The 22,097-nt window shown below is 31.0% G+C and overlaps 2 protein-coding genes across 2 annotated transcripts; both read left to right on the forward strand.

The window, feature by feature from the left end:
- Positions 1-6,060: 6,060 nt before the first annotated feature.
- On the forward strand, positions 6,061-8,694 carry LOC109808461 (RNA-binding (RRM/RBD/RNP motifs) family protein). Its single transcript, XM_020371479.3, has 4 exons — positions 6,061-6,525; positions 7,360-7,461; positions 7,567-7,839; positions 8,402-8,694. The coding sequence occupies exons 1-4, from the start codon at positions 6,109-6,111 to the stop codon at positions 8,459-8,461; spliced, it is 852 nt and encodes a 283-aa protein (XP_020227068.1). The 5' UTR covers positions 6,061-6,108; the 3' UTR covers positions 8,462-8,694.
- A 1,045-nt stretch (positions 8,695-9,739) lies between these two features.
- LOC109808568 (uncharacterized) lies at positions 9,740-14,716 on the forward strand. Its single transcript, XM_020371615.3, has 2 exons — positions 9,740-10,113; positions 14,037-14,716. The coding sequence occupies exons 1-2, from the start codon at positions 9,799-9,801 to the stop codon at positions 14,541-14,543; spliced, it is 822 nt and encodes a 273-aa protein (XP_020227204.1). The 5' UTR covers positions 9,740-9,798; the 3' UTR covers positions 14,544-14,716.
- Positions 14,717-22,097: the final 7,381 nt, after the last annotated feature.

Consider the following 22,097-nt stretch of genomic DNA (forward strand, 5'->3'; position numbering starts at 1 on the left):
ACGTTTGATGGGTAGGTAAGTTGTGTTTGTTTTTATAGTTTTATGTTTGGTAGATGCAATTAAAACCATTAAGATAGAGAAAGATCATAACTTTTTCAAGCAACTCATTGTTATTTCAGGTTAAATCCTTTGAAAGATCAAACCCAAAGTCTTATTACATGGAAGCTTTTTCTATCTCATTTGGTTCAATTTCTCCCTTTGTGGAATGCCTAAAAGCAATCAAAAGATAGAAGTCTCACATTGGCTAATATCATCTTTGAATAATGATTTATATATCAAGTTATGATATAAGTATACAAAGAAACTAGTAAGAGTGGTGAGGTTTGTGTGTTTTTATGGGCCAAGTAGGTTGTTGTAGTGCAAATCAGTTGATTTCCTCCTTATATGTGAAATACATAGTTTTTATGACTTTTTAATATTATTTTAAAGATTTTTGAAAACATTTTAAGATATTCTTTATTTTTTGGTTGTGCCTCCAACCTCCTATAAATAGCTTTGAAGGGGAAAGACTCATCAATCACAACTCTCTCTTCTCTTATTCTCACGTCTTCTCTCTCCGCATTGAGTTCTAAGTTTTTCTTCTTGTTAATTTTATAGCTTCAACTCCAAAATTGAGACATTTCTATTATATCTTAGGAGACTTATATAGATACAACAGATAAATCCTTTAGGGTAGTGCTTAACATGCAACACCCCAAGATTTTCAATTATTAATTATATTTATATATGTGTTATTTTAATATATGAGTTGATTGATTTTATAATGTATTTTATTCATATAAATTAGGTGTCTTTATTAATTGTTTATTTAAGTAATTGAACGGATGTGTAACCTAAGCTAAATGTTTTAACTGTTTTGGTTAAAGAAGAGTTAAATTTTTTTAAAAATAAGGGGTTATGCATTCTGATGGCATCCTTACTTGCATGAACTTGAGATGATGAGCAAGGAGGAGGACGCCGACCAAGGTTTTAGGGTGGATGATGATGGAATGGACGAAAATGAAGGTTGGGTAGAAGGTGTTTAAGGAAATGCTTGAGAATGGTACTCTAGGGTTAGCATTTAGTGCCTTTATATCTTTCCTTAGTCACCCTTGGCTATTTTCGGCCAAACCCTACCATCTCCACCTTGAGAGAAACAACCCTAGAAGTGGCCTTCATCATCATGAAGTGAGCCAACCCTAGAGTACCAACCCTAGATGCCTCCCCTCCTATAAATACCCAACACCCCACACCTTGTAAATACTTTGGATATTGAATATAAAGAGAGCCTTTAGTGCCTTTATATCTTTCCTTAGTCACCCTTGGCTATTTTCAGCCTTCATCATCATGAAGTGAGCCAACCCTAGAGTACCATTCTCAAGCATTTCCTCAAACACCTTCTACCCAACCGGGTGTTTAGGACTTAGAATTTATTTTCCCTTGTATTTCCCTTTTTACCCTTGTATTATGGGGTGCTCTAGATGATTAGGAGCTAAGGTCCAAAAGTGGCCTCACTAACCCATTCCTCTTGCCTCCTTTAATATATCACCAATTGGTCTTCTCGGCCTTAGTGTTATTCCATCACATTCTCACTTTTACATTTCAAGCTATGAAGAAATTCACACCTTCTTCTTAATATTCGTCAAGGTAAGGGAAGAGGAAGCAAGTAATCTTGCTCTAGGGTGTAGGATAATTTTTGAGTAATGAGGTTAGCCCAAGTGAGTAATCTTTCTCTAGGGTGTGGGATAATTGTTGAGTAGTGAGGTTGACCCCCAACCTCTTGTTTGTCATATGCATTGTATGAGGGAAAATCCCAATTTGTTTCTACTCCTTGAATTTTGTCTTTTACATGACTCTTCAACTCTTTTATTGATGATATTTGTATGTATGTATGATTAATTTTGTATATTAAATTGATTTGGTATTATTTGAGTTGCCCATAGGTTCTTGTGGGAATCCTAAAGGAATGCGTTTGGGTCATATTGTGTGAGTAGTGAGTAAAAGTATGTAATTTTATGAAATTCATGCCTTTTGATGTATAACATTGTACCTATATGAGGGCACGTTAGTAATTTTATCATTTTGTTCTCGTCCAATAAGTCCTCATCCTGATAGTATTCACATTAGTCTTTTCCTAGTCTTTGGTTGATCTTACTGGAAGGGTTCAAAATATATTATCCTTTTCTTTGATAATAAAAGTAGTCTTTAGTTATACCTGCTTGAAGAAGACAAAAGGGACGAATCAATGCAATCAATGTTGTAATAAATGCAAAAATATCTTTTTCTCTTCCTACACATCATTATTTATACTAATCTTATTGAGCTAGGCCATAATTAGGGTAGGTCCATTAATGATTATCATGCATTTAGTAATCCCTTGAACTTTATTGATCATTGGTATAGACCAAGAAATTCTCAGCTTTTCCCTTTTGTCAAGCCCCTCTAATATAAACATGATTTTTTGAAATGTTTTATCGATTGAAGTGACAAATTGGAAATGTTGTACATAAATGGTAAAATTCATGTTTTTTTTTACATGTTTTGGTTTTCTAATATGAAGCCAACATGATCGAGAGTAGAGTTAGCTCTTTATGCCACCCGCGTCGAGCGTGTGTTGGTCCTTGTTGGTTGTAGGCGCTCTAGGTGGTTCCCTGTGCCTATTTTATTGGACATCAAGTGAGTCACGTCAAGCATGAGTTGTCTCAAGAGCTACAAATGCTTTTTGGGCGTGTTGTGCTAAATGCAAGTTGGTAGTTGTCAAACACCACCCCTTGCTTGTCGCCTTACTCTTTGTGGTAGCTCGTGATGAATAATGTGGTTATTCCCGATACTCCTTGACGATAATGAATTGAATGTGGATTGTAATGTTGTGAATGATTGAATGATGCAAATGATATGTAATTAGTAAATCGTTGTAAAGACAATTCGTTGAGTATGTATATTGAAAACATGATATAACATTGAGCCTTATGTGATATGTATCATATACTCACAAATGAACAAATCAATACATATATATATATATATATATATATATATATATATAAATTGTGTATATATTGTGATTGGCACTACAAGCACGTAAATCATAGCATGTGTCCATTTCATCACGTGTGTGAATGCATTGCTTATTGAGTGTTTAGGATGAATGAAATATGATTGTGAATGATTTATTGATACCTTATTATGAATATTCAATTGTACATTATACATAATAAGGATGTATTTGTTATATTCTCTATGTTTGACTATTCAACCTTATTTTACATTGTGAGTCAAAGTGAGATATTTTTCACTTTTCTTTGTTTTTGTGTTGTTATTTATGTATGTTGTTGCAAGTGAGACTCATTAAGACATTGATGATGCTGGTGATGAGGCTTAGTCTTTGTTCCGGGAAGTGCTCTAATAGAATATGTGTTATCGGTGTGTAGATTATGATTGTTTCTTATTACTGTTATTTATTTTCTAGGACACATGATGTTGGACTACTAATTATGTTTTACTTTGAAGTTGTATTTCTGTATTGATGGGAGGAGTTGATGAACCTCTACGATAAATATAATAAAATATTTATAACTTAGTCATTGGTCTTCATACAAAAACCCATACAAATATTAGAGAAAGAAAATTTAGAGAAAATAGAGACATCTTATAGTCTTTGTCTTGTTTGAATGTGTGAATTAATGAAGCATCACATACTTTATATAGATAAGGTCAAAAACTCTTTCATAAACTTAGAATGTAACTGCTCTTTTAATTTGATTCCTCAATTAAAAGCTAATAATTAGAAATTTGAAACTTATAACAGTTCTATTAATTATGATCATGAGTCACTTAATATTTATATTCTAACAAGAATTTGTTACTTAATTTTTATGCATGAATCCAATTTTAAGATAAGAAGCCATTTATATTGAATATTATTATGTGTATGATAGAGGGTGTCACAATGCTTAACACAATAGAGAAAACTCATCTATCAACTATTTTTACTACAATTAATACTACTTCTATTCCTTTTTAATTATCTATTTTTAATAAGATTTTATTTTTTTTATTTGTTGTTTTTAAAGTCTAAGATAACATTAATTACAATAAAAAAATATCAACATTAATTACTTTTTGTCAATTATACTTTACTAGTGCATGTACTCATACGATGCATGGAACAAATTAAATAATGAATGAAAAAAGTAATATTTTATTATTTTAAACTTATATAAAACTTTAAAAGAATAATAACAGATAAAATTTATTATATAAAAAAAATATTTTAGCTTCTCTCGATAAAACAATATAAAACTTATTATGTTTTTTTTGTAATTTTTTTTATTATATTTGGCTCATTTTTTCTATAAGTTTAAAAATTTTATTGTATTGTAATGAGTTTCAAAATTGTATTATCTTTAAAACTATTCAACTCATAAATAGTAATATTTTGGCTTGTATAAATAGTGATATAAACATGAAAATCACTATTGAAGTAGAATTTGATAATATTTTTAAATAATTGTTAATAATTATTCTAGTGGCATCGCATTGTTAATAATTGTTCCGATCGTAAATCTATCAACATCACATTTGAGATATTGTGCACTTTAACGCTCATTAAATCGTCATGATTTTCTTCTTAAAAAAACGTCTTGATGAATTAAGGACTTAAGGTATTGTGAGCTTTGATACTCATTAGATTATTATGAATTTGTCCTCGAAAAAATGCATCAATTGATTAAGGAGTTAAAGAAAGAAAGTGTTTATAAATTTTTTTTAGCATCAATTTCTGAGCAATGTAGTCATGTGGGACTTTTATTATAGTTATTATTATATGAGTTAATCATCTATACATTAATAGTTTTTTTTACACGGCAACCAATCATATCTCTTAATAGTATCATGTTAGTTGCTTATTTAATAAAATAAAAATAAAATAAAATAATTTAAAAGATATGATTGGTTATCAGTATAAATAACTTTATACCGACAGTCTATAGGTGATTAACACTTATTATATTATCTTATATGAAATACTTACTTTGTGTGCATTCATGATCATCGATAAATATTAGTCACTACTTTTAATAGTAGGTATTTCACATCAATATCATGCTTACAAAATAAATAAAATTATCTCTTCTTATATATCATTTTCATCATCAATCAATTATCATGATCCTGTATAGTTTGAATTTAATACATGACGATAAAATTTATACTAGAAATCAATGTTAATCAAAAATAAAATTATGAAACTAAAATTTGGTTTTAATGGTTAAAATTATTCTAAAATATAATATAAGATTAATACTAAAATGTAAAATATAAGAAAAATGTAATTAAAATATTTTATTTTTAAATAAAAAATTACAAAATTTTAAAATTAATTAAAAATTAATATTTTGTTGATAAAATAAAATTAAAAATTACATAAAAGAATAATGTAAATATGGGTAATTTTTGTTATTTTATATTTATCAACTACGTTTACATGTAATTCTACTAAATTCTTATAATTTAATAAAAAAAGCAACTTTCAATTTTTAATCAACAACTTTTAGATGTCAACTGGCTTTTTAAATTTTATAGAGATTAAAAACTAAAAATATTATAAAAATCAAAGTCAAAATTTATTATTTAATATGGAATAAAAAAATATTTAAACTAAAATAATTATCTGTTTTTCATAATTATAAACACAACCAGTGACATTATTCAAGCTTTTTAATCTAATAATAATGTTTTTACTCTTTAATTCAGCAATATTATTCACGGGGAATACACTAAAATAGAAAAGACAAATAAATATAGCCAATATTGAGAAACTCTTGAAAAGAAATACAAAAGGTGAAAATTAGAATGAGAGGCTAATAGCCCATACTATAAGTCTATAACCAATGTTATACTATACATTACACATTTCATTGCATCTTAGAAAAATAAATATGTACCTATGCTATTCGAGATGAATTGATCTATCTTATCTTGACATATCCTTTCCTACATCACTAGACAGTGGACACAATCATGCCACGTAATCACAAACACAACACACACACAATCCACTTTTCTCTCTAGGACAACTAAAATAATCGACCCGTAAGTTGTAACACTTCTGAGTGTCATCACCACAACATGGCTGCAACAGCTGCAGGCATAGCTTCCTTGTTTTCTTCTTCCATCAACACTGTCAAATGTCTTCGTTCCAAGAACTGCTCCATCATCGATCCCCTCATGACTACAGTGCCCTCAAACCGCATGTTTGTTGCTTCTGTGCCACACTTGGAACCTTTGTCCATTGGGGGTGCGGTTTCACACAAGTTGTGGGGGCCTAGAATTTCTGCTGCTGTTGCACAAGAAGAGGTTGTTGTGGCTGATGATGCTGGTTTAGATGAAGAAGAAGTGGAAGAGAATGGAGGAGAAGGGGTGGCAGAACAAGACTCTGAATCCTCTGCTGCCACCAAGCTTTATTTTGGGAATTTGCCTTATAGTGTTGATAGTGCAACACTTGCAGGGCTAATTCAGGACTATGGTAGTGCAGAACTAATTGAGGTATTATAGATTTTAATTTGTATACATGTCAGTCTAAAATTTTGTATTATCAACCAATCATATATCATTGTTGGTATGATTTTTTGTAGTTAAAAATTTAACAAACTTACCATATGTATATATATGTGTGTGGTGGTTTGTGATTGAATGATAATTTAAAGAGTTTGAAAACTATTTACTCATTCTTATATTTTTACAACTTTATCTGCATGAGTCAATTAAGTAGCTTGAAATTGAATGCATGAGAATTGAGATAGTATACTAGGAGTGAATTTATAAATTTCTTTGATTTGAATTACTATGCTTTTAAAGGCATCTTACTTTGGAGGGGAAGAGAAGTACAAAATTTTCATTTCTAATTAATATTCTCTAATTTGATAATTTATTTTAAAGTAAAAGAAATAAAATAGTAGATTAGCAATTTAGCATTATCTTAACGTGTTAATCAAGAGTTACTTCATCTTCATGAGATAAGCCTTCACAGTTTTTTAGTATCTTGATTTTCCTTCCTCTAGTGGTCTTGTCTCATTCTTCTCATCTATAAGGTCATTGTTTCACAGTTTTTTACTACCTTGATTTCCTTCCTCTAGTGGTCTTATCAGTCTCATTCTTCTCATCTATACGGTCATTGTTTCTTTCTATTGAGCTTCTATTAATCACATTGACAACCCCTCTTTATAATGTGTTACATAATGATTTTTTATTCCATAACTAGAGCATTTATTCGTTAACATACATCCCTCAAACTTGCATTTTATGATTTGATTATCTTGTGGAGTTGATGCATTCCCTAATTTTCAGTAATGTTAATGATTTATTTACATATATATGTAGGTTCTTTACGACAGAGAAACTGGAAAAAGTAGAGGCTTTGCATTTGTGACTATGAGTTGCATTGAAGATTGTAATACAGTAATAGAAAATCTTGATGGAAAAGTAAGGATCACTTCCTCCTATCTTTGTCCACCATTTGCTCACATTCTGTGTTCATTTGGTTTGTTCTGTTTTTTGCATGATGAAATTTGTGAATGAACTTCTCAGGAGTTCCTGGGCAGAACTTTGAGGGTGAACTTCTCTAACAAGCCAAAACCAAAAGAGCCCTTGTACCCTGAAACTGAAAACAAGCTTTTTGTTGGGAACCTTTCATGGACTGTAACTAATGAGAGTTTGACACAAGCCTTTCAAGAATATGGAAATGTGGTTGGAGCTAGAGTCTTGTATGATGGAGAAACTGGAAGGTCGCGTGGCTATGGCTTCGTTTGCTATTCAACAAAAGAAGAGATGGAATCTGCCCTTGCAGCCTTGAATGATGTGGTATATATTCTTCTTTCCATCCCTTCACTCTTGTTCTGGTTGTGCATTGATAACTGTTATATCAATATTTCCACAAACAAAACTTAGATACAATTTGGTGTTATAATGTTTTGCATTAAAGATTCGTATAGGTTATGAAATGAAACTCTAATTTTGATTAGAGAATGACACCAAAAACACATAAATTGTTCAAATATTTAATTGTTAGTGGTAGAGACTTGTGACCAAATTGTTTAGAGTTTGAATCTTTATCTTATGTATGAATAGACTATAATGGGAGTTGAATACCGATCTTATATGCGATCATAGTCCTTCAAAAAGATTAGTCATTGTTTTAAGTAATAGATATTTTGTATCAATATCATGATAAAAAAACAAGTTCATAGATGAAGGGATAAAATACAAAGATTTTATTGTGAAAGAAAACATTTAATGCTTATTCTTTTAAGTGAAAGCATATAAGAGGGTGTATTTAAAGCCTTTTAACTTGTGTATCTAGTGCATAGGATACAAAATTCAATGTTATTTTGCTCATTGCTTTTATGTTAATTGGGCTCTTCAGGAACTAGAAGGACGGGCTATGCGTGTAAGCTTGGCTCAAGGAAAACGTGCACAAGGTTAATAGAAACTTCGGAAGGCTCTGAAATGTTCAACAATGGTGCCTTAGAAATGAGAAGGGGATGCTAGTGGACCTATCATGATGCACCTGCTGCAATTTGCTGAGGAATTCTTTTTCATTTCTTGTGGTGTATAAATTATTTACTCCCCATTTTCGAAAGATCTGCTGACCCGAATGTTGTTGTATTTTGTGTTTAACATTTTTGCTAATGCTAATGTTAGCCTACATATTGCTTCCTTCTTGGGTCACGTCACACGAGTCATACATTGAATCAATCACATGCTCTATTCTATGTAACATTTGTTATGAAATAATCAGCACCTGAGGCTGAAGGTGTGAAGTTTCGTACCATAATGAAATGACAAACTTCAAAATACATTTTCTTTTTGCTGCAAAATTTGAGTCACTTGAACTATAATGTTAGTATACGGAAATCATTTTGTTTGCTTACTTCCTTATATGCCAAAGTAGCATGCAGTTCTGCATGAACAACTTTTAACTTAATTTGCTTACTTCCTTATATTTTAAAAGAGTAATGTTATATTAAAAGATAGTTAATATATCTAATTAGCATGAGCTAAAGGAATTTCAATATCGTCAGTGAATGGAGGATTTAATTACAAAATTTTTGAATTATAAATTTTTTAAAAGTATTTTTAACTATAAGGACCTAATTAAAATTTTTACAGAATTATAGAAACTGGCAGATTTTTTTTAAAATTAACGAAACTCTAATGTTAATTTAGTTTTAAAATATTAACATTTAAACATAAATTACTTTCCCTCAAAACCAGTTAGAATCAATTTCTTCCTTTTGAGGAAATTACATTGATATTCTTTCAAATTTCGAGAAATTGTACATAAGTCTTTTTTTTTAATAATATTTATAACATTCTTCACAAATGACACACTGTATTATTTTTCAAATAATTAAAGATATTTGTGAAATGTTTAAAAATATTATGTAATATTTTTTAAACAATTAAAAAATTAATATAAAAAATAGAGTGTGCATGCAATTTGACAAAACATCATAAATATCAATGTAATTTACTCTTAAACTTTATTATTTATAGTGTCATAGTTAGACCAGACTTGCCTCTAACAAAAATAAGTGTAATGGAAAATATTGAAATATTTTTTTGCAAAACTCTTCTAAAATTGACAAATTATTTATTAAGAAAAAAAAGTTATTATGCACTAATAATGTAAAATAATAAATAATTTATAATTTGGTGAATTGTAGAAGATTCCCGTCTATTAGTTAGTTATGAGAAGTGGAAACATTTTAGGATTTTCCGAAATAATAGCTCAAGAGATAATGAAGAGTGTGGTGTGGAATGGAGAGTCACGTTCATGAGCAGTTATGGCGCGCTTCGATATTCGTGGCTCAACCTCTTAAGCCCTCTTCATGCCCAATCCTTGGCGCCAGACCCTTTTCCCTTTCCCTCGTCTCTTGCTCCAAACGTTGGGATTCCAACGCCGAAACCTTTCGACCCCCCAATGGAAAGCAAAGAGAACAAGAAGATGGGTATGGCAAGAAGAGACGCTGGTGGTCTGATCAGAACGGGGAATTCGATGAGTACGATGATGAAGAAGAAGAAGATTCTAGTGGGATTTGGGAACAAGCCACTGATAGTGTCTGGATTGTCCAGGTGAACTAATTTTAGTTTAATTTTTTCATGCTTAAACACTTTTATATTATGTAATTACTCCAACAATAACCACAAATCAAATGATTTTATCTTTATATCAAACGATTAAGGCTATAAATTTTTAAGAAATTTGAAAACTATTTGATGTGTTATTAAATAATTTGTAAATTTCTTAAAATTATAAATTTGATTTATGTATTAAGATTGTTAAAATTTGACGAATTAGAAGTTAGACTAACTCTAAAGGAAGCGTATCTCTCCTCATCTATCATTGGATGACAAAATATTTAGCTAGCCTTTTTAATTAAATTAACTCAATTTTACTGTTTTTTTGTGTCTGATTACATGTTGGGACTAGTTACCACTATATAGTTTAAAATCACCTAATTATTTTGTTTCCTGGATTAGCAAGTGTTCATAATTCTGGTCAATTACTAGGTAACATGCATTTAAACTTTTTAATCTACAAGAAAAAATAATAACACTTAATTATTATATATTATGTAGAGACCAGTTAAGATCATGGAGTCAATATCGCCTAATAATTTCTTCTTGTTTATGTGAGAAGTATGTGTTTTGGTTGTATTTTTCTTCATCACGTGTGTAACTGCTTCCTACTGTATATCCATATATTCCCACGACTGCGAGATTTGGCCATTATTATTTGGTTTAATTATTTTTTTTTTTCTGAATAGTTTCATAAATTTTTTACCGTTTAATTTCTATAGTTAAAAACATTCTATTTTAGTTCCTACATATTATTTTTTTCCCTTTTAGTATCTATCATTTAGTTTTATAGGGATTAAAAGGAAAAGTTTATGCGATTATAGTGCTAAAAAGGAAAAAGTGATATGCATGGGAACTAAAAAAAAAAAAGTTTTAATTGTAGAGACTAAAAGGCAAGATATATGTAATTGGAGAAAAAGGTAATTAAATATTATTTGCTTATTTGAATGATGCAATTTTGTTTTTAAGTGGAAGAAGTGGGTCGTTTATGAGAAAAATTGGCGTTTTTTATTTATTTACTTTTGACATAGAGAATATTTTTCTTTTTAATTTTTGGAATCGGTGGATACAGATGGAAGTATATCGGAAGAGTAAATGGTTACTATTTCCTGTGTCTTTTAATTTTAAGATTAGTTGCATGAGGAAATAAACTTTATACGCTTGAATTTAATTTATATGCACTGACCAATACATCTAATAGGATTTAATGATTTTATTACATCATCCAAATCGTTGATATGGTATGGCAATAAAGTGAATTCTTATTGAATCTTTGTGTAAAATAAGTTATATGTATAATTCCAACATTTCAACTCCGTAAAACATAAACTACAATAATAATAACGTGTTATGGTACAGTAATAATATTAAATAGGATTAAATTACATAAATGATCAAATTCTATATAATATCTTAAAAACATATTTCTTAAAGTGAAAATATTTTTAAAAAGGTTGATTTCTTTAGATCATTGAGTCATGGTAAAACCCTAACAGTGTGTAGTCAATGGGACAAAAATTACATTTGAATTCAAAATTGTTAACTCGCTTTTTGATTTGAGAGTTTACACGAATATACTCCAGTTTATCTAGGAAAGAGTTTGTTATAGAGTTAACTCGTTTTATTTACTTAGGATTGTAAACTTAGTTAACTAAACCATTCTATACTCTGTTATAGAGATTCTGTTCCTTTCTTGTTTCCTGCCGTTCCTGATTAAATTAGGATTATATTTGTCGTTGGATAACTGTTACAGTGTGAAAATAGGTGTTAAAGACACTATTGATTTCCCACATTGTTCGGGCATGAGTATAAGTGCATATTTTCTGTTAGTATTCACCGAGTGCAACTCCATTCAATATAACTTTCTTTTTCTAAAAGAGAGTTGTGTGATTGTTGTGGATATGCATTTTTGCTTTGGACCTTAAATGTCTCAGATAGCATAATTTCTAGTAAGCCAACGATTGTAATACATGGAACCGAAGCAAGAACGTGGTATGCCATATACACAAAAGCTGAAACACTTGTTGGGGCAGACATAAATACATATAATTTGATCTTATTATCAGAGAAGCTGCAAGTAATGCCTTAACTCTTAAACCAAATGTTATATTTGAACAATGGCTTCTGTTGAAGCTTTATGCGATGTATTCTGTAGATTCTTGACCCAATGGGCAGGTTTCTGACGTTCTGTTAGCGAGGGAGCTAGAGTTGGTTATTGGTTTGTTGGAGATCTTACATCAATCAAAGATGAGATCATAACAGTGTATATAAGTAGAGATCAATTTTTATCTTATAAGTCGATTTTGTAAAGTCAAGTTAGACTTCAAATTACTATCTTAAGGTGGTATCAGAATATATCAAAGCTTATAACCAATCGATTATTGATTATTGTTAGGTCTATCAAGTTATTATCGATAGACCTGCAAATGTCTAGTTTTACAAACTTCACCTCACAAGAAATAGTCTATATAAGACTGTATCTTTAAGTTGATTTTGTAAACTTAAGTTAGACTCTTATAATGAAATTTGACAGAGATGGTGAGAGAAAATTAGGGGCATTCTGCCAAGCGAGAAATTGGTGTTGGGGATAGATTTCAGGCTATTGAAATCCTGAGAGAAACACTTGTATTCATTCTTTCTCTGGCATCAGTTGCTTTCTTAGTTCTAGTGTAGTGTATAATAGTAATAATATTGTTCAGTTTCTATCAAAATTCCAAACATGTAACCACTGTAATGGGAAATGTAGCTGTGAGTGCCTAATAAACCATTCCTCGCATCGCATTTTCATACATTTTAATGTATATGACAGATTTTTGATTTGATAATGAGTATATTTGTCCATGTCTAACATATGTCAAAATGTTTATAAAATTGGCAGACAACTGACTTTCAGTGGATTCTTTGTTGAAGTCATCTCTTGAGCGATAAAAACTGTATAAGTGCTTCACGATTTAGGAATATGCTTACAGATGCTAAATTCTGTTCAATATATTTTATTCAGGAAACAAAGATGTCCTAATTACTTGGTTGTTAGAGCATCCATCACTATGAGAGTTAAAGAAGTTATTAGATGAATACCAGTTTCCACATTATCTCTTATTTTAAGGCACTATATGGATGTTGCTCTAAGTATCATTATAAAATCATCCCCAACTTTTTTCTAATTATCCGATGCATTGAAGACTCTAAAAGGTTTCCAAAGTAATTGTTGTCTAGTTACTCCCATTTTATTTGTCAGTTTATATTTGTTATTGTTGAGGATCCCACATTGACCAATAATAAGACCAATAAGGTGTATATAAGTGGAAATAATTCTCATCTTACAAGTTATTTTTGTTAGGTTGAGTGAAACTCATCATCCACCTTATTAAGATGGTATCAAAGCCTATCTCATAGTCCACCTTCTTAAGAGTTATGCCCAGCAGCCAGCTCAATATTTCCATATGTTCCATTTAGATATTAGGTGATTGTAGGTTATACTTTCTACTTCTAGAAAGCAATAACAGAATGGCAAAACTGTTATATTGCATTTTCCTATTGGCTATGGAATATGCTTATGTTATATAAACTATTGTAACTACTGGCAGAGGGAATGGGAATTAAGTCAGATTTCAATCTCTCCCTTTTCTTCAAGGAGGCTACTCTGACCTAGGATCAGAGTTTTATACCACAACAATTTCACCTGTGTATTTGTATATATTCTGTTGTGTGAATATATGGCCACCATTGCTTTGTCATGTAAAAGTATAATACTGTCCAAAAGCTTTAATTATAAATTAAGCAGCCAGAATGTTTTTGGTAATCTTCCTCTTTTGCAAACATACAGCATCTTACCTGTGTGCACATATGCATTGTAAACATTTTTGTTGGCATGAAGATGAAGTCTTGCAATGTGTTTCATTTTTCTCAAAATGCAGATTTTCAAATCCTACGGTTGGACACTGCCTGTCATCCTCGCATCATGGTTGCTAGCCAGTGGACCAAAAGCCTTCCTCATGGCATTAGTTCTGCCCCTTGGTCAGTCAGCACTTGCACTAGCATTTGAGAAACTATGGGGGCAGCCAGAGAGCAAACCAAAACGCAAGAACACGACGAGGAGGAAACCCCGCCGTAGTGCCAGAGTTGAGGAAGAACCAGAACAAAACCAGAAAACCAGAAAAGGGTATCAATCATGGGTTGTTGAGAACAACGGTTCAGTCGATAGTGGTGGCCGAGGAGAAGCACAGACGAGTTTTGGTGGATGGGATGACTTGGAGAGGTCAAGACCGGCGACAAAGTCTTCCCGTTCTATGAATGGATCACAAAGGAAGCCTATGGAAGGTGGTAGGTTGAGTAGACGAGAAAGAAAAAGTGACACACCTCTGTTGTTGCGATTGCTTATTGCTATTTTTCCATTTCTTGGTACATGGACAAAGATGCTGTAATAGTCTTTACTCTTCCTTATAGCTTGGATGAGTTGGATGTGATTTTTTTCATCTTACTTGGATGAAAAGAAACCAAGTAGTTGTGTGGTGTTTTGCAACACGTGTAGTATTGATTGAACTATAGATGATGAATTAAGTTCATCAACATAAGCAAATAAATATACATTCTTTAACTGTCACGCTTTAGGCAGAAGGGAAATTTTCGCAGAATCCCAATTTGTTTGTTGGGTTTGCTGTGATTGAATTTTCACCAAATAATGCTTTTTAGACAGGTTTTGTGATCTAACTTTGCACTGTGCACAGCTATTGACATGAACAAGAAATTTCGAGCGTGTCTCTGGCTAAAATCTCATGTACAGTCACAGTTATGAATGTTAATCCGTGCAATGAATGGCATTGTTCATTTTTAATTGAAAACATATATCCATTTGTAAGATGAATGTTAGTACTTGATACATATACTTAAACTTTTTGTTTTTACTGTATTATTGGTGTAAAGTATTTATTAATCTTATCGATATGATTAATTTATGATAAAAAAAGAATCTAACAGACTAATTTTAATAGGATGTTCCTTCTCGTGAACTTTTTTTTATTCATAATGTCTGAATTTCAAATCTTACGTAAGGACGTCAACTCAAATGCACCTTAGATCAATAGCATGTTGGTATTTTTAACGGGCTTATTATTGTGATGACATTTTTGTCGGCACTTAAAAAATTGAGTGAAATTCACTAAAGAAAAAATAAATAAAAGGCGTGACACAATTTTATTGAATTATAATAAATTTATGCCAATGATAATGAATGTTGTTACAATCAGGATTGTGGGTAAAGCACCGAATTTTTTTTTAAAAAAAGTCATCAACAAAATTTATTAAGAAAAAAGTATTAGAAAAATCTTTTAAAAATGTTATATATGAAACCAAGTTTGAGTTTGAGTAAGTAGGAAATGTGTTGGTACCCTATGAGGTTTGTCATAGAGATGGTTATTATTTATAATTGGATGCGCAAAATTAATATAAATTTTAAAAATACTTTATGTATCCCTTTTAAATATGTGAAAAAAAATTAAATGGATGAATATACTTATTTAGGAGAAAATTATATTATAAAAAAATAATTTTGGTTCGTAAAATATTTGATTTTCACTTCTTTGTATATTTCATTGTAGTGAACAACTTAAAATCACGTTATTCTTTGAAAAATGTTTGTGTTAAACGTGGTTTAATTATGTATTATTTTGTGAAAATACTAGAGTTATAGATTTTTTTTTTGTTTGAAAAGGTAGGAACACGATGTCTTTGCAATATCCAATCAAGAAGGAAATATAAAATGGTTGCCACTAACAATCTTTTATTGCTATATTTTTTTATGAAAATTATAGAGAATATTGAATGTTTGTCATGATCTTGGCAGTAGTCAAACGAGAAGTAGATAAAATAGTTATCACTTATTATTTATTACTAATAACCTTTATTTTTAACTATACTTTAATTTAAAAATAAATAAATTCATATTACTAAAAAGAATAATTCCATCAACTCAAGATACGATAATTAATTTTAATGAAAGACATGTTCAACTCAATAAAATAACACAAAATTAATATGATTAAACAAAAATAAATAACTCAAGGAATTATTTTTAATTTTAAGGTTAAATTTCATTTTTATTCTCTTACAATATTCCATTCGTAATTTTAATCATATTATGAACATGCAATTATGATTCCACAACTAAATATTCATTCATTAACTAAAATTTGTGACATTAACCATGACCTTACATTAACTAAATGACATAATAATTAATATTGAATATATTTAAATTAAATTATACTTTTAGTCTTCATTTTTATTTTATTTTATCTTTTTCCATCACTTTTATGAGATAAAATAAAAATTAAAAGTGTAATTTAACTTAAATATTAATTAGTATGTCATTTACGTAATGTCATATCATAGTCAATATTAGAATTTAAACAGTTAATGGGTGAGCAATTTTTTGGTATATTTAATGGGTGTTTAATAGTCTGAACACATTAAAATTAGAGATCTAGATATTTGTACAAGTATGATGTGACATCCTCTACTGCATATGTCATAATATATAAATAATATAAAATTAAATAATCATGATATAATAAATAAACTCAAAATTCATACAAATAAAGAGGATTACATTATTAACATAAACTAAGCTTAACGGAATTACTAAAATTATAAGGAACTAAAACCAAAGTTCTCAAATTCAATGACAAAAAGAATCCTAATGTAGTATAGCTACGTCTTGATGTTACATGTCTTATTAGAGTAAGACCCAATATTGAAGTCTAAGCCTTGTCATTAACATTTTTAGCCTCATGTTTATGATCATCTGCATAATAGTCAAAGGAAAGCAACACAAAAGAAAGTGAATGATAAACATCTCACTCTAGGTTATGGTGTAGGAATACAAATCGGATAACCAAACACAAACAAGACATACAACAAGACATAACATACACAAATAAACATTATTATCACACCTATTCAATCATAACATAATAAACAATAACAGATACATTCTAATACATTATGCAATGAACACAGATTACATATTATCATGCATGTGGTGTCAATAAAACATCACACTTGTGCATTATTGTTAGCAATATACATAGAACAGCCTAGGAGTACATGTCGGGTCACACCCTTTACAGACTTTCACTAGAAGGACATATTACTAGAGTCTGGTCAGGATAGCTAAGTTGCACAAGATACATCCTATGCACACAAAGATCGAGATTAAAACTTCCAAACCAAGTTATCCCCAAGGATTGATTTCCAAGTTTTTACACAAGGGCTTCCCTAGTAGTGTATTCCATATCGTTACCCTTAAAAATGTCTTTATGCATATGATGCATGTCAAACAAACTCAAAGCCTTATCATATTTCAAAAATACATACTCATGATTGTATCTCAATTCATTTCATCTCATAATCACATCACGACTAAGTCTTGCTTTGACTTCTCATTATATCAAGACCCAAGTCACCTCATCCAAGTCATACATGGCTCATGCAAAAGTATCATACATTGCATCTCAAACTGATAAATATGACTTATCTCAAGTAATAAAGGCGATAAAAAGAAGAAAAGAATGGGAAAGAGGAGCAACAACATGAGTCACGACCGTGACTCACGGATCACAATCATGATGTTGGTCACACTTGTGATTGGCTTGGCAAGAATCCAAGGAAGGGTTGAATATGACTCATCAATCATGCTTGTAATTGACCAATCATAGTTGTGATTCATTGATCACCCTCGTGACGAAATCTGACAGTGCGATTTTTGACTTTTTGGACCCCGAAACTCATCCCATCACCATAAATTCATCAAAAGAGATCATCCAATCAGTAGAAGCATTCTAAATCATGTAATAAACATTTTAAACAACATAATTCATATATACAATTACATACTTAAGCATTATCTTCATACAACCTGCAATGCTTTTCTTTAGGATTTCCATAGGAACACCAAAACATACAATTTTAGCCAATTTCAAAAATTACCAACTCATACATACAATTTACATCAAATTGTTGAGCTTAGGGGAGCCTGAACTTGATGAGATCACCTCTAAGGCTTGAAGAAGTTTTGATGATAACATATGTATGCCAAGGACAACAACAACTTAGAAGGCAAAAACAAAGTCAAAGAAAGTGCTATGTAATAGGAAATAGTGTATAAATTGTTTTGGTTGAGTTTATTTGTTGTGTGTGCTGTGTGCATAAGCTAAATCTATATCTAAACTGATTAGAGAGTGTATGATGATGAGTTAAAAGGATTAAGAAGTTATTTTGAGACTTAAAACGAAGTTTTGAAAACTAACTCAAAATAATCGATTATCATTAAATATAATTGATTATTCCAACAACAGGCAAAATGGGATGTCTTGCTGCAATAATCGATTATTTGTGAAATAATTGATTATCCCAGAAATGACTCTCTGGAATAATCGATTATCCAGCAAAATAATCGATTATATTGTTCTTGGTTGGTTTCCAGGAAACCTGAAGAACAAAATAATCAATTATTCTTTAAAATAATCGATTATCTGGTTCTAAAACTTTTATAAATAGTTTGAACTTTTTGAAACTTCATAACAGAGTTAGAATTGAGAATCAAAATTAGAAAAGCGTTTTTGTGAAGTCTTTGTGACAATCTTGGAGAGTTTTCTTTGTGAATCCAAGAAGAAAAACGTTTGAGAAAATCTTTGAGAAAGAATCATCATCATCATCACATTCTTGAAAGGGAAAAGATTAAGATTTGCTTCTGAATTCCAGGTGAATTCGTTCCTTAATTCTTTGTGAATACTTGTAAAATCTTGAGAGGGTTGCTCAAGTGGTAAGGATTCTTGTAGTGGTTTTCTACAAGGGGTGCTTTCTTGGGGTCAAGAAAGTGGTTATCTTGAATGTAGGAGTATATGCATGTGTGGTATGCTTGTAAACCTTCTTCATTAAGATAGTGGAACAAATCTTGATCAGGTTGTGATTGAGGACTGGATGTAGGTCACATTTGGAGTGGCTGAACCAGGATAAAAGACTTGTGCAATCTTCTTCTTACCCTTATCTTTTACTTTGTGTAATTTCTTGATTGATCATTAAAGAAGATTATTCTTGGTTAATATGTGTGCATGAATAACATTGGTCTGAACTGAATCAAAGCATTACATATTGACATTATCTTTGAACACCATTATTTGTTAATCAAGAAAGCATATAGGACTCATTCTTCTATAACAAGTCTTTAAGAAACTTCATTGAAAATTCATTTTTAGAAAAGTTTAATTGAAATAAAGATCCTAAATACTCTGAAATTTTTAAAGTGTCATTGAATCCAATTCACCCCCCCCCTCTTGGATTGTGCCATTCTTTTCTAACACAAATAGAACATACAAGGAGAAACATAAAAGACAAAGATACATTTGAAAAAAGCCCCTCATACTTAGACATACAATAGAGACAAGATGGGGGTCAATCTCACTACCCAACATACAATCTTGCACTCAAAACAAGGTTTCTCACTCCCCTTTATCTTGGTAAGTAGAAGATAGATGCATGGTCCCCGAGTGGTTTTCTTCTTAGTCTTGTTCTCCAAGCTCTAAAGTGTGAAAGAACGCATACGTAAAATGAAAGAAATGTAAAACTGATTAAGACAAAAATACTCTTTTAAAACTTAACTTTTCCTTAACCCTCCAGTTAAAACATATTAACCTTAGTTACGACGCTCCTTTCCCTTTTATTTAATTAAATAAAATATTTAATTAAAATCTTTAATTAAAACACCTTATATTATATTTCAAAACATATCAAATAATTAAAATAAATATTAAACAACTTCATTAATTAAAAATAAAAATACCAAAACTATTAATTAATTAATTATATTTTATTTTATGAAAAATGAAGTATTACATATGAGATTGTTCAATCGAGGATGACTTAAGGGAATTAATTAGTATTACTTATACAAATAAGATGCATATACGTTTCGATAGCTCATCACATAAGAACTTCACAGTTAAACGTGTTTAACTTATAGTAATTTAGGGATGAGTTTCTGGAAGGTTTCTCAAAAGTATGTGAGTGAGGACAAAGCACATCGAAAAGTTTTGTGTTGGTTTGTGAGAAAAGTCAATGATCCTAAAGGTAATTGAACATCTAAAAGAGTTACCCACGGAGGGTTATAACTAGTGAAGGATTTTGATCAATGAGGAATTGTGTGAAATATCACTGTCTGAAATGTCATGGAGTGAAGTCACTGAGTTGTCAATTGTAACGACCCGCCATGATTTCTACACTTAATGGAATCACACTAAAATTTTGTAAGCTAAGATAAATAATAAAATTGGATAACTCATAAATACAAAACATGAACAAATATATATATATATATATATATATATATATATATATATATATATATAAGAATAATAAAGTTTTTAAGTATTAGTATTTATACAGTTATCCAAAACTACTATCTCCTAGTGCCAGTCAAGCACACAATTGTTACCCAAGGTGGTAACTCTGACACTAGGTACCAAAAATCCACTTCTAGCAGCAAACTCAGGGAATAGCTCCAACCTAGTCCTGATCTGCTCCCATACACCGTATGATCATAGCAATCCATCCACATGGAAACAAAAGGTAAGCTAGAATTCGATAAACAACCATACAAGTATAGGAAAACACTATACTACTCATTCATCCAATTATCATCACAAATGACCATACTATTCAACATAAAAACACAACTCATTCATACAACTTAGAAGCAACTTTAATACAACAACAACAACAATAATATACAACTTAATATTTAAATGCGTCGTCACGCATATACAACTAGGAGATCTCTAACAACTGAAGTTGAGCAGTCTAGGTGGCATAAACCCTACCGAATCCAGCGTTTGACCTATCTCAACCAGGTCAGGTATAGAACAGCTTTAGGAACTCCGAAGAGAACCAGGTATAGACAACAATAGTTGATTTCTCAGGTGTGCCACTTAGACTCGGAGGTCCAGTATTACTGTCAGGACATAAGGGTTTGGGTATGAGCCTACCACGGCCTTGGCTAGCTTCACCAATCCTCATGTGGAGTTAGCCCACCCACTGTCCTCCAAGTACCACGCACCCTCTAGTATCTAGTCAAAGACTACATCTTTAACTAGATACCTTGCTCAAATTGGTCATTCAACCATGACATGGATCGACTATTTCCATGTCGCCCACACAGTTCTAAGGGATTCAACTTTAAAACAATAGGCATATTAACAACTTCACAGCAATAGATAACTTACAACTTTAAGCAACTTACAACAATAGGCAACTCATACAATTTTAAACAACTTTTACAACAATACACTACTTCAACTTATGCATATCAACCCATTAATAATTCAACAATAAACAACATAAAACAACTTAGTTTCACAACGTATAACAACTTTAACAACATCATATATTATAAACACTCAACATATGAAAAACTTAAGCTAACAGCTACTCAATCCACAAATAACATCTTAACCATTTTCAAATAAAACAATGCATGAAGCTTCCCTAACTCTCCTAAAATTAAACAATCTACATTCTAGCTTCCCTCACCTGAAGATTGGTTCAGATAGCCAAAAACTGAACAAAAGTGGAATTTCCCTTCAAGGCTCAACTTGGAACTTCAATCCACCCAAATCAAACTTTCTAATCTGAATTTCAAGAAATGACAGAAGGCATTAGTGGTCTAAAGGAGAAAAGGATTCATACAGAGAAATTTAGGAGAGAAATGAGCTCACAGACCCAGAGACCTTCTCTCTAAAAACTCACGTTCTCCTGAAGGCCCCCAGCCCCTATTTATAGAATTTTTGGAGTGGCCAGAACGGCCTGTACCGATACCGGAACGGCCCGTTCTAAACTCCCTCATCAAGTGTAAAAACCTCGTGCAGAACGACACGTTCTGAAATCAGAACGGCCCGTTCTCCATCCAGAACGGGCCGTACTCCAAC

This window comes from Cajanus cajan, chromosome 7 (genome assembly GCF_000230855.2).
Source record: "Cajanus cajan strain Asha chromosome 7, NIPB_CcT2T_4, whole genome shotgun sequence".
Taxonomy (NCBI): domain Eukaryota; kingdom Viridiplantae; phylum Streptophyta; class Magnoliopsida; order Fabales; family Fabaceae; genus Cajanus; species Cajanus cajan.

Bases quoted from the DNA above. Each gene is read 5' to 3' on its own strand.
- LOC109808568 (XM_020371615.3), top strand. From the start codon at position 9,799: ATGGAGAGTCACGTTCATGAGCAGTTATGGCGCGCTTCGATATTCGTG. The intron at 10,114-14,036 runs GTGAACTAATTT...CTCAAAATGCAG, and splicing joins ATAGTGTCTGGATTGTCCAG to ATTTTCAAATCCTACGGTTG.
- LOC109808461 (XM_020371479.3), top strand. From the start codon at position 6,109: ATGGCTGCAACAGCTGCAGGCATAGCTTCCTTGTTTTCTTCTTCCATC. The intron at 7,462-7,566 runs GTAAGGATCACT...TGAACTTCTCAG, and splicing joins TAGAAAATCTTGATGGAAAA to GAGTTCCTGGGCAGAACTTT. The intron at 7,840-8,401 runs GTATATATTCTT...TGGGCTCTTCAG, and splicing joins TTGCAGCCTTGAATGATGTG to GAACTAGAAGGACGGGCTAT.